Source organism: Notamacropus eugenii, chromosome 2 (genome assembly GCF_028372415.1).
Source record: "Notamacropus eugenii isolate mMacEug1 chromosome 2, mMacEug1.pri_v2, whole genome shotgun sequence".
Lineage (NCBI taxonomy): Eukaryota > Metazoa > Chordata > Mammalia > Diprotodontia > Macropodidae > Notamacropus > Notamacropus eugenii.
The window spans coordinates 95,554,428-95,567,571 of NC_092873.1; the positions used below are offsets into that span (position 1 = coordinate 95,554,428).

Here is a 13,144-nt window from a genome sequence, read left to right on the forward strand (position 1 = left end):
AAAACTGAAGGGAGTTTCACTGATAACCAAGTTGTTAGGTGATTAACCAGGTGTTAGCTGATAAGTAAGGCATCAGCTGATGGCTCTGGTGGCTAGTTGATGAGTAAGGTGATTATCTACTAACCAATTAGCTGATAACTGAGATTTGCTGATAAGTAGTTAGCTGATAAACTAAAGTTAGGTGACAGGGGCATATCTGAGGAACTTTAGAGTAGGTAATCCATTAGCTGATAAACAAGGAATTTAGCTGATAACTAAGGTGAGTTGATAGCATTATGTTGATTCATAACTAAGTGTTCAGTGGTATGGGGGTGTGACCCCTTCTCCCAAGTATTTTACTTTTAATAGAATCATAGATCTACAACAGGGAAAGACCTCAGAAGTCATGAAGTCCAACTGCCTCACTTTCCAGATGAGGAAATTGAGACCCTGGAAGACTAAATAATTTTCTGAACCCCAGTCCTCTGACTTAAAAGCCACTGTGCTTTCTATTGTACCCTGTCAAACTGGAAGAGAATCCTTCAGCACCCTAGGGAATGAATCACTCATGGTAGGATTTCAGATCAGTGAGGGTAAATACATTGGGGTACTGGGGCCCGCCCAGCACCCCTGAAGTCATACCAGATGCCTACTCAGCTAGGGATACATATATGTAGGATAGCCACAAACATACAGAGAGACAGATGCATACTGAGTCACACACAGAGATAGGTAAACACATATGTTCACCTGTGTGCACAAAGACACACACCCAGTCCCACTTACTCAGAGGCCCACAAAGATGGTATGCGATTAAAACTTCCTCTCTCTCTCTGTCGCCAGAGGGTGTTGGAGAGGAAAAGCAGGATTAGGGTGGAAAGCATTTGGTTCCTGACCTGCAGGCCCCACTTCTCGTTTCCCCAACACCAAGGAAAGGACTCTGAGGGAAAGATCCCCACAAACCTGGGCACAAGCCAAAAGTTGAAAGTCTGTCCCCCTACCCCACCCCAACTCCTGTCACTGACTATGAAGGGAAGTCAGTGAGCCAATCCTTGGATCAGTACAAATCTGAGGGGGGTGTTTGGGGGTTGGCAGTGGTGAGAGGTCTGTTTTGGGTGAATAGGGCAGAGACTGGGGGAGATGGGGGCAGGCTATTGGAATCACAATGGATATTACTTTCCATTAGTGGAGCAGGGAATTATGGGAACTGGAGGGGGGAAGGAGACAGCAGGATCCCTCCTACACATACTCTTCCCATGTCATATTTCATGCGATTAAGTCTTAAACATAACTCCATTCCCCCATCCCTTAGTGTCCAGCCCAGAGAAGATTGGTTCAGTTACTTGTTACCCAATTTATTCCCTCCCTCCTCCCCACTTCCATCCTGTTTGGCCCCCTCTCAGATTCCAGCAAAGTCCAAATGGAGGCCAGTCCAGGGTACTATGTATAGATGTGTTTAAGGAGGAGGGCTTCTGGTTGATGTCAGGATGGAGGTGCTATACAGCTAACTCAATTATCTGGGTGACTACCAAGGCATTCTGTGGACTACTCAGGTCTGGGACAGGGAGAGAAAGGGGAAACTCCAACCTTTGTTGGACAACTCCAGGGAAGAAGCCAGAGAGCCCCCGGGTGAGAGGAGGGATTTGGGGTTATTTGTAGATTTCTACACTCCATCCCTCCCTCCCAGAATACTCTCATAACCCTTGAAAATTGAGAGTTGTTGGAACTGGTCCATTAGATAGAGCAAATGCGGGCAGAGGAATTCAGGCACACCCAGGCAGGGCCCAAGCACTTGCTTCTATCCAGGTTAGGCAGTTGCCTCTGTGCCATAGCCGGTACTGCCCAGCTGCTGTTTAACCATTAGGGAGAGCAGTAGGTAACAGGAGGAGAGCAGGGCAATGGCTGAAAAAAAAGAAGGAACAAGAGGATACTGTGAAAGGCCGCTGGGGAACACGGCCCAGCTGTCCTGCCACCAAAGTCCCTGGGGGTGGCTGTGTGGGCAGGCAGGGGTCAGTGCTGTGCCAACCAACAACAATAGGGCAAGTCCCCTGTGTTTCCATGTTAAAGAAAGTTCTGGTAGCTCAGATAGAAACTTGTGCTTTAATATATATATATATATGTATATATATAATGTGTGTGTAAGTGTGTGTGTATGTATGTATGTGTGTACGCACGTGTGCGTCAAACCAGTGTCTCCAGGATCTCAGGAGATGGGTCTCACCCACACTCTCCTCCTTTGTTCGGCCACCACAAGCCCCCCTCAATGGCACTATGGCCCTGCCCCCTGGGCACCCCGGCTGTGGGGAGGGGTCAGTCTTTGGTACGATGTAGACACTTTGGTGTGCCAGGGGGCTGGGGAGGGGCATAGGAGAAGGTTGGACAGCGCTCATCATCTCAGCATTGCCAAGAGGAAGACGGTGAGGGGCCCAAACAGCAAGGGGCCAGGTGGGCAGGAGGCACTGCTGCCAGGCATCACCACCACTAGGAGGGAGAGAGAAAGGAGACACATGATGAGCATTGGGAAGAGAATTTGTGTATGATGAATAATGTGTCTGTCTAGCCTAGAGAGCATGATGCCAAGGGATTAGGTGGCCTAAGCAGCCTCCTAAGGCCCTGGCCTCCAGCCCCTCTCCCCCAATTCCTGACCCTTCTCTCTAGTGACTCTGAACAGACCCACTGCTAGCCTTTACTCAGATAAACATAAACACACACACACACACACACACACACACACATTCATAAGGCTAGAAGGTACACATAGGGGCAAGAATGGAATGATTCATTCCTCTTTCTCTGGCACTATGTCCAGATTAGGACCTTGCACACAGTAGCTGTTTAATAGCTATCCTAGAGAAACTTCTATTCTTAGGCTCTACTCTCATGTTTTGTGACTCTCTCCAGGATCACCATTTTAAGAAGGATCCCCACCATTACTCACTGCCCTCATGGCTGAGTTCACTCTCTAGACTTCTCAATAACCAATCAGACAAACTGAGACCTGGGAAAGACCTCAATTTAAAAAGGTCTGCATCCCGGGCCATCTCCAGTTGTCCTGATCTACATCTTGTCACTGGTCTCAGATGGTTCTGGAGGAAAAAGTGAGGCTGGTGACTTGCACAATCCTGCCTCACTTAAATCCACTTCACTTGCAAATCATGACATCATCTTCCTAATATCATGTCCTTTGCCAGAACAAAGGACAAACAGCAACAACCCAAGAATGTGTCCCCCTCCCCTTTTTCCAGCTTCCCTTTGAATTTTCTTCAATTTGAATAAAAACTTCTTGAGGGAAGGGACTAACTTGTTTACTTGTTTGTGTATCTCCAAAGCTTAGTGCAGTAACTGGCCCATAGTAAGCACTTAATAAATTTTCTTTCCCTTTCTTTCTTTTCTTTTTTCTCTCTTTTCTCTTCTTTCTTTCTTCCTTTCTTTCTCTTTTTTCTTTTCATCTAATAACAACAGTTGACTGAGTCACACAAATCTAAGTACCAACTCATCAGACTTTCATAACTTCCCCTTAATTCTCCTCCACCTCCAAACCCCAAACCTTTGTTGGGGTCCACTTGCTTCCTAGGACACTCTCCCTTCTTCAGGCTGACGTCATCAATGGCAATGTCCCCCAAATAACCTGAGCCTCGAACCCCTTCAAAGATAATCTGGTGGGAAATGGGATCAGAGAAAAAAGAGAAGGGGAGGTTGAGGAAGGTGCTGCCAGAGCAGAGACTAGTTTCCCATCAAAGCCCTTTCACTTCCCCTGTGCCCTTTTCAGCAGCAGCTCCTTCTCCCGTTGTATTCAGAAGAAACTCAATAAAATAATAAACAGTCACAGAGAGGAGGGACTCCTCCCATATGGAAATACTTTGGGTCATTTTAGCCAGTCCCCTGCCCTAGGACACTGCTCCTCCCTCTATCTTTGTTCTGATAACTAGTATGCCCGGTAGTCTGAGGAGAATGCCCTTGGCTGGATGTGAGGAGGGAGGATGAAGCAGGATGGTATCATTCTGGAACAGGATCCTAATATATACTATGCAAGCAAAGCAATGACATATTGTCAAGCCCCCAAAAGTCATGCAGAAAAACCATCCCTTACTCACCTGGAAAGGCCCACTAGGGTTAATTGGCACATGAGCCTGCTGCCAAGAGTTGCCTCTATTACCACTCAGGGACCATGCATGGGTCTCCAGGACCCCCTTGTTCCGGGATCGCACCAGAAGATTGAGGGACCCTAGTTGAGAGATGGGAGGGGAAGGAGGTATGGCCACTGAGGGACTCTCTTTGGGGAAAAGGGTAGTAGGTCCAAATTCACACCCCTTTTCCACCTAATCCCACTCCACGGGCACACCTGGTAGATGGAAGGAGTGGGGATACCCTATGTTCTCATAGTGACCCAGAAAAGAAGGTACTGACAGGCAGAGAGGATGTGGGGAAGAACCTCTTTATCCTTGATGGAAGGAAACAGACTTGTTAGTGTTTGAAAATTTGGTTGACACCCAGATGTTTACCCTCCACCAGGGTTCCTAGATAATAGACTGAGCTGGAAAGGACCTCAGAGCTCATTGAGTTGAACCCTGTTATTTTACAAATAAGTAAATTAGGATCTAGAGAAGTTAGGATCACATAACTAGGTGGTAAAGTAGCTAAGATGCTGGAGGTAGAGTCAGAAACACTTGAATTTAAATCCAACCTCAGACACTAGCTGTGTGACACTAGGCAAGTCACTTACCTTCTCTCTGCCTCAGTTTCCTCATCTGTAGAGTGGGAATAATAAAAGCACCTACCTCTCAGGATGAGATAATGTTTGTAAAGGGCTTTGCAAAGGTGCTATACACATGCTAGCTCTTATAATTATTAACAGTAAATTTCTGACAGAAGGAATCAAATCCAGTTCTTCTCCATCTAATTCAATAAATTAGAATATGAATTTTATTTCAACCTTAGATAGGAAGAGACCAAAGGAAAGAGAAGCCTAGGAAAATGATTCATACATGAAAAGGGTGTGGGGTATGAAGTGAAGTTTTCCAAACAAAATTTAGTTAAGGAAAAAAATATGCCCCCTCCCCTCAACTTAAGTGCAGTTACAATCAGTATGTGGCTTAATGTAAAGGAGTTTGTGCTCTAAACCTGCTTGCTTCTATACAGCTAGATCCCAATTAATGAGATTAATGGCTCCCTTGAAAGCACTGTATGTATTCAAATTTACACTATTTGAAATTATATGTATTTTATTTTTCTCCTTTAGGAAGGAAACAAGCATTTATTAAGTACCTACTACATGTCAGGAATGATGTTAGCTAAGCTCTTTTTTACAAATACTGTCCCATTTGATCCTTACAACAACTCTTTGAGTTAAGCGTTGTTATTATCCCTCTTTTACAGTTGAGGAAACTGAGGCAGCTCAATGACTTACCCAGGGTCATACAAAAAGTGTCTGAGACCATTTTTTTATTTGTTTTTTGTCCAAGACCATAGTTAAACTGAGGAGTGCTTAACTCCAGGCTCTATCCACTCTGCCACCTAGCTACCTCAGTACTAGGAACAGAGCCCAGAAGCCATCTGGTCTATTTTACAGATGAGGAAACAGATCAGCTAGATAGCACAGTTAAATCGGACCTGGAGATTTCATTGTAATAGCAAACTCCCACTACTAATGTAGACATTTTCTAATTTATAGTCTTAGAGAGAGTAGCCTAGGACACTTAGGAGTTAAGTGACTTGCCCAGGGTCACACAGGTAGTATGTACCTGAAGCCAGCTTGCTGGCTCTGCTGCCATCTCTATCTGCTTTGCCAATCTAGCCTTTAATAGTTTAGCAAAAGTTCCTCTGAGAAAATTCCTACATTGTCTACAAAGGAAAGTTGTGGGGGCAACCGAAAAAGCACTGACTTGGAGATCCTGTACAGCTTAGAGTGGGGAGTGACCTCAGAAATCTAGGTCAATCCCCTCGTTTAATACATGAGTGATTTGCCTGAGGTCACACAGGCAAATGCTGGAATTCCAGCCCAAACCATCTGAGGATGCCTCATTCCCTCTAGACTAGGAAACCATAGGTAAGTCACTTAGTCTGAGTCTCAGAATAATACTGCTTGCCCTATCTACCTCACAGGGTTGTGGGAGGAAATTGCTTTGTGAAATGCTATAGAAACATGGATTGCTGTTTTTGGTGAAAAGAAAACACTGTATTGGGAGTCAGGACACCTGGATTTTGGGGTAGAAAGCGCCCAGTCCAGCTTTGAAGGACTGTGCTCCTTGGTGTCAGAAAAGAGAATGGCCCCTGATGATCTAGAATAGGCTGTCCTTTGTCATGTCCTTCCTGATTGCAGAGTCCAATCCTTAGCTCCATTTTCTGTCCCCTTTCCCTATATAATACAGTGTATTATAAAAAACTGTAAGGGACCTCAGAAATAGGTGGTCCAACCTCACATTAAACTGATGGGAAAACTGAGGCTCAGAGAGGAGGAAGCAACTTGTCTAAAATCACACATCAAGTTCATAGTGGAGGCAGGAATTCAGGTCACTGTTTCTTTGAACCCTCAAGTCCAGGATTCTGTCCACTGTCCACTACCAGTTGTCAGGGTAGACATGCCTGGGGGCAACAGATCCCAGGACCTGAGAGGGAAAGATGCTTCCCTGCTTCCTCTTTCTTGGGGCAGCTCAGCCACCTGAACCCTGGGACCTGAGTGGTAGGGACAGTGGGCTCGAACCCCAATCTGGCTCTGTCTAATGGCACAAGAGGTTTGAAGCAGAACCACTGTCCAACTGGTGTCTCTCCCTAGCCTTTTTAGCATCAACCCTCCTTTTTATTATTCCCAGCTCCCCCTCCCATCATCTAAGACTGAAAAAGAAAGAGCTGGCGCTGAGGGACGGGAAATCAATCATCTATCAGAGAGGGGCTGGCTCTGGTGCCTGAGCACTGGGGCTGGCATTTACATGGCGCTGCCCACAGACAAAGCCGCACCAGCTGGGATGCCAGATAGGCCCCCTCAGGAAGGAGGAGACCGCCAAATGTTACCTGCCTGGGGATGAAAGCAGTTGGCTTTAATCTGGCTGGGGTGGGGAGGGAGGAATGTTAGCTGTGGAAAGACACACAAAGACCAAAGACAGCTGGAGCCCTGAAGCTGCCAGGCCAGATAGGGCATGAGCGGATATCAGGCTTAGGGGGACAAGAGAAATAGCTAGGGACTTGGAAAATGAGGAACTCCACAGAGATTCAAGGCAGAGTAAGAACTCTGCAGACCAGAGACTTTAGGGAGGGAAAAGATACTTCCCCTCGCTCCAGAATGTTAGCCACAAAAGATAACATTGCAAGGAGTGGGAGTACCATAGTGTGATGAAAAAGAACATGGGTTTTGGAATCAGATCCTAAGTTCAAATCTCATCTCTGTTACTTGTTGAAATCCTGACTACGCTACCTAACTGGGTAATCTTGGGCAAAACTCTTAACTTCTTTGTGCCTCAGTTTCCTCATCTGTAAAAATGAGAAGTTTGGATGATAAGCCTTTGGGATCCCTTTCTTCCAGCTCTAAATCTTATCATTCATATTTGGGAGCCAGGGGAAGAGGAGCACCCTCCTAATACTAATAACTTTAGGGAGTTGTTGTTCCAGCCCCTATAGAAGATCCCTCATGCCCATGAGAGACAACCTCGAATTATAGTTTCCCCTCTTGAATGCAGTAATATATGTGTGCATGTAGATATGCACACACACACACTTATCCCCTTCATTACTTTCCCTATGACCTAGCCTCAGTCCTCACTTCCTTAGTTCCAGGTTGGAAAATTAGTCTCTGTTCCCTTAGATAATGATGGAATTTCCACCCTGGGTTATTGACCCTATAGTTTTGTCTCTGACCCATGCCCCCAGGGTTTAGATGTTGGAGACTGTGGGTATCTTCCTTGGACTTATCAATACCCCTAGCTCCTCTGAATAACTAATTTTAGATTTGTTACCCAGAAATTTATTACAGCCAGACCCAAATCTTCTGTTATTCTTGGTTCCCGGAGTTAAAGAACTATGCCATTAGGGAGCATAAATTTTTCCCCAATGTGTGAAGTAGGGTGGTTTTTCATTTGCCCTGAAATAATCACCTTTTAATATTTGCCTCCTAGGCTTCTCATTTCTGGATTTGAGGGCTATGGTGTTTCTTCATCCATCTCAGACCCCAACAGGAGCACCCAGAGAAACCCAGATACAGCTGTTGCCCAGTGGGACATCACTTTCCCCTTCTCCTGCCCCAGAGTCTACCTCAATTTCCCTACTAATATCTCCTTCCCTTTTCTTCTTCTAGAGACTCTGCCCTTATCTCCAGCCCTACCTGATCCTTAGATATCCTTCTCACTTCCCAATGATGGTAGGCTGCCCTGTGGAACTGATACATCCTAATGACTCCAGGGACTTTCCACCTGCCCTGTAGCTGCACCCTTAGAATCTCAGAGATTTTATCCACCCTGTATATTAACTGCATTGTCTTCTCTGATTAGAGTACAAGCTTCATAAAAGCAGGGAATGTCTTCTATTTTCTAGCTGTATCCCCAGAATTTTGCACTGGGATTAGCATATAGTGAGCACTGAACAAATGCTTTTTTATTCATTCATTCATCTTTCACTATATGGCCATTGATGCTATCTCAACCTTCATCCTGCTAACCTGTGAACAGGCTTCAACAATCTTTGGATCAGTATTTTCTCACCCAGCTCCTGGCTTTGCTACTTACAACCTGTGTGACATTGGCCAAGTAATTTCCCCTAATCCATCCCTCACTTTCTTTTTATAAATATGAGTTTTGTACTAGATAATGTCAAAGATCCCTTGAAGCTCCAAAATGCTCAAGTTTATGATCCCAAGGAGGACTATGACATAGTGGATGCTGGAACTGGATTTGGCATCCTGGGAAAAATCCCTTCTCTGACATTAGCTGTGCTCAAATGAAATAGCATATGTAAAGCGCTATCCATATTTTAGTTATTATTATTCTGTGAAGCTATAAATTCAGCAGATAAATAAACTATAAAAATGTTCTGCATTAATTATTCTTCTAGTTCCTGGAGCCCAGGGCAGAAGGAACAGGAAGAGAGAAAGGAAAGAAGGAAGGAAAAAGGAAGGAAGGGAGGAAGGAAAGAAAGAAACAAAGAAACAAAGAAACAAAGAACAAGTTTTTAAAGATTAAGAGACAACTAAAGATGCTCAGTGGGTAGAGAACTGGACCTGGAGTCAAGAAGACCTGAGTTCAAATCCAGTTTCATAAATTTAATACCTGTGTGACTCTGGGAAAGTAATTTAAACTGTCTGCCTCAGTTTCCTCATCTGTAAAATGGGAATAATACTAGACCCTATTTCCCAGTGCTGTTGTGAGGATCAAAATGATATATTTTTAAAGTGCTTTTTCAGACCTTTAACTGTTATATAAATGCTAGCTATTATCATAAATTCTAAAAAAAAAAAAAAAGGTCTTTGATAGGTAAAGCTTTGTGGATTTCATAAAACTTTGTGGATTTTTTAAATGGTGACTGGCAAATACTGCTCTAGACAAATCCTGACTCTGTTACTACTGGTGTAACCTTGAGCAAGTCACTTAACCTCTTCCTCCCATCCCAGCTTTGGTTTCCTCAACTGTAAAATGAGAAGATTGGACTAGGTGGCTTCTCAGATACCTTCCATCTCTAGCCCTATGATCCTATTTTTAGCAGACCCCCGAAGTTCCCTCCAGCTCTTGATTTATCATCTTATCTATGATATTACGACTTTGACCTTGTCTTCCTCTGCTCTATCTTTCTATTATTTTCTTTGCCCTCACAGATTTCTAATCTTCATTCTAATTCTTTCATCTCCTGTCACTGCATGGACATTGATGCCATCTCTACCTTCATCCTGCTAACCTGAAGAGGCTTCAGCAATCTTTGGATCAGTATTTTCTCTCCCAATTCCTGTCTTTGCTACTTAACCAGAGTTGAACGCAAGCCCCCACCACTCAAGACAGCCACTTCTAGTCCTCTGAGGAAAGGCCATGTGGCTACTTTCTCCTCACAGTCCTGAAATCACTACAGGTGGAGCTGAGACCATCCCTCCCTCCTCCCGCTCCTGCCCCAGACTCACCAATGTGCTTCCCATACATGTGGTAGAAGAAAGAGACACAGTAGAGCTTAGCACTGATGTTATACAGTGGGCTCACAAGCCTTGCCCGGTCCCCCAACTCCCGGGGCCTGGATGTTTCAATAAACATGTAATAACCTTGAGAGGAAAGAGGGAAGAGATTGCTCATCACCACCTCAAAGTCCTCCTTCAGAATTTTCCCAAAGATCATCCATCCATTTAAGATTCACTTCCTACTTTCTTTCCATCTCTTCCCCTTACACCAAAATCTACTTAAAGCTCCCCTCCTCCAAGAAGCCTTCTCAGATTGTATCCACCCAAAGACCCTGTCTCTCATCCTCAGCTAGAGAGCTCCCTGAAGGCTGAACAGTACCTCCCCTCTCCATGCCTGTTCCCCCTTCTTCCTAGCAGCACCAAGACAGCATGGTACAGTGGAGAGAGAACATTCTATGGAGTCAGAGAACCTGGATTCAGATCTACCTCTGAGACTTCTTACCTGTGTAACCTTGGCAAGTCATTTAACTTTGTTGTGACTCAATTTCCTTAACTGTAAAATATGGAGGCTAAAGTAGACGGTCTCTGAGATCCCTTCCAGCTCTATGATCCTATATTCTCCGAATTCCCTGTTCCCCCTTTCTTCCCTCACTCACCCTCTGGAGTCCCACTTATATCAGTGGGGGGACCAGTGTTGGGGGAGCGTTTGGGATTCTGGGTGAGGGCATTCTGTCGAGTCCAATCAAAGTTGTCTGCCCGGTCTTGGGTGTAGCCACAGATCTTCTCATCCTCAAAGTGGCAGGTATTATCTAGGGGGAAGAATCAAGAAAGAAGAGAGGGAAGATGTACATAGAAGAGGAGAAGGGAGGCTGGAGAAGAAGGTCAGCCACTACCATCGTCCCTTTTCAGTTCCCAATTCAGTCACCCACTCTCAAGTCCTATTAGATCCATAGCTTAAGCAAACATACAAATGAACATGTTTTTACTGTTTTAGAGCTAAAGAAAACCAGGCAATAACATCTAAAGGAAATGGGACATATCTAAAGGAAATTGAGACAGCTGTTCACCTCACCAGCTCAGGAAGACAAGGAAAGGGACACTCAGAGGCAGGGACAAAAAGAGAGCCCAAGTCAATGGCAGGGAAAGGGAGGGCAAACATGATTTAGATTATAGGGCCCAATGCCAATGTAGGAAGTAATGAGACTCTCCCATTAATTAAGTAATGCTCAGCTCTAACCTTAGTGCCCTGGGTCTCCTCTTCTTAATTGCCTTCTGGATATCTCCTCTTCTCTTCACCCAACCCTAACCCCTTCTTCAATCTCTTGGAGACAGAGGGAAAATTCATTCTCTCTTTCTTCTAATGAGAACCTGAATCCAACGCCATCCTGATCTGGGAAACTCTCACCACTACCACCACCACCATACTACCTGGGAGATGTCAGAAATGTTCTCTTGTGAAAGAAAATGAAAGGACTCTTACCTGATAGGTTCGGAGAGTTGGTTGCTGAGAAAACAAAGCAGAAAAATAAAGTTAGAGCCTTGTGTTAGTGTAGCCATTGTAAAGATGAGGCGTGGGGGTGGGGATAACTGGGGCACTTAGAAGCTAACCACAAGGTTGGGCTAGAACTGGTGCCTGAGAGGAGAGAGGGCAGGACTGGAAAGGTTTCAGTACATTTTGACAAGAAATAAATAGCATGCAAATCAAATGATATTCGAAATATTATGTAAATCCACATGCTTGCCTGCATGTGTGAGCAAATAAGTCCAAGGCTCAAACATATGTATCTGAACTGCAAAGCTAATCAAAAAGACCTAGCCAGTCTGATTCTGTTCCTGTTCCCAGAGTCAGGTAACCTGGAAAAAGGTTTGGGAGGGGTCTGCCCTGGGCGAGATGCTACTCTGGAGGGAGTAGCTCTCTCCAAGGGAAGCTGTGTCTCCAAATAGAGCAGAGGAAGGGCAATGGTCTCCAGTCCTACATAAAGCTGAGGGGAAGCAATACTTTGGGCCAAAAGAAGGGGATCTCCTCCTACCCCCTTTCCCCCATGCTCAGTCCCCCAGCCACCTACGCTCCATGTATCGGATAATGCGGGCAGCCATGTCTCCAGACCCATAGGTGGTGATGGGTGTGAGGCGGACCTCATAGCTATGGGGCACCTTCAGGTCAGTCAGTATGTATTCAAGCAACTGCCCCTTCTCCACTCGGCGAACTGGGATTGGCTTCGTTACAGACGTCCGAAGGCTTAGCTGGGGACATAGGCATTAGGGTCCCCATCAATTATGGACTCTTGAGTCCCTTCTGCCCTTCCTTCCCGCCACCCACATTGGCCCCTACTCTCCAAGGACGCCCTCAGTGGCATAGCATAATGGAGAGAGCCCATGGTTTCATATACTACCTTTATTTTTCTTTGTATATTGAAATGTTTATGATGAATTCATAACACAAATATAAACATTTTAAAATGAACAAGGCATGAAGAAATTAGCTCTCACAGAAAAGGAAATGAAATAAAATTAAATTAAAATTAAAACTGCAGAACCTACTGAGCATGGCTGTCATTAACTATGGGGAAAAAAGGAGTCCTAAATTGGAAATCTTGAGAGCTGAATTTGAATCCAAGCTCTACCATGAACAAGCTGTGTGACATTGATCAAAACACTTCTCATCTTTGGAATTCTATTTCCCCTTCTGTCCAAAGGGGATAATAAGCCCCAACTCAGACCACTTTACTGGATTGTTATAAGAATTAATGAGGCAGTGGATACACCCAGTTCTATACAAATATAAAATATTCACCTTCTTACCTGATTTTGATTTTCTTGTAAATCTAAAACCCAAGAGGTAAAAACTGGAAGGGACCTTAGAGACTACTCCTGATTTTATAAATGAGGAAACTGGGGCATGGAGAAATTAAGTGACTTTCCTAGGGTCACGAAGCTAATAAATGTCTGGGTCAAGACTTGAGCCCGTTCTTTCTGACTCTTAAGTCCAGTGTCCCATCCACTATGCCATGATAGGCAAGAAAGAGTTTAATGTGTCTGAGCCCTGTCACCAAAATCTCAAAGTTTAAAGATAGGCTCTCCCTT

General features: G+C 44.7%; 1 protein-coding gene across 3 annotated transcripts in view; it reads right to left on the bottom strand.

The window, feature by feature from the left end:
* Positions 1–2,060: 2,060 nt before the first annotated feature.
* MDGA1 (MAM domain containing glycosylphosphatidylinositol anchor 1) overlaps positions 2,061–13,144 on the bottom strand; it is an 83,633-nt gene continuing 72,549 nt past the window's right edge. Inside the window, exons 11-17 of one of the 3 annotated variants that reach the window (XM_072641975.1) lie at positions 12,127–12,304; positions 11,541–11,564; positions 10,717–10,869; positions 10,070–10,204; positions 4,074–4,204; positions 3,527–3,635; positions 2,061–2,460 (exon numbers count right to left, since the gene is read on the bottom strand). In XM_072641975.1, coding sequence (XP_072498076.1) covers positions 2,369–2,460; positions 3,527–3,635; positions 4,074–4,204; positions 10,070–10,204; positions 10,717–10,869; positions 11,541–11,564; positions 12,127–12,304 — 822 coding nt within the window. In that variant the 3' untranslated portion in view covers positions 2,061–2,368. The remainder of the gene's footprint in view (positions 2,461–3,526; positions 3,636–4,073; positions 4,205–10,069; positions 10,205–10,716; positions 10,870–11,540; positions 11,565–12,126; positions 12,305–13,144) is intronic. The other 2 variants (XM_072641977.1, XM_072641976.1) reach the window with 2 other exon arrangements.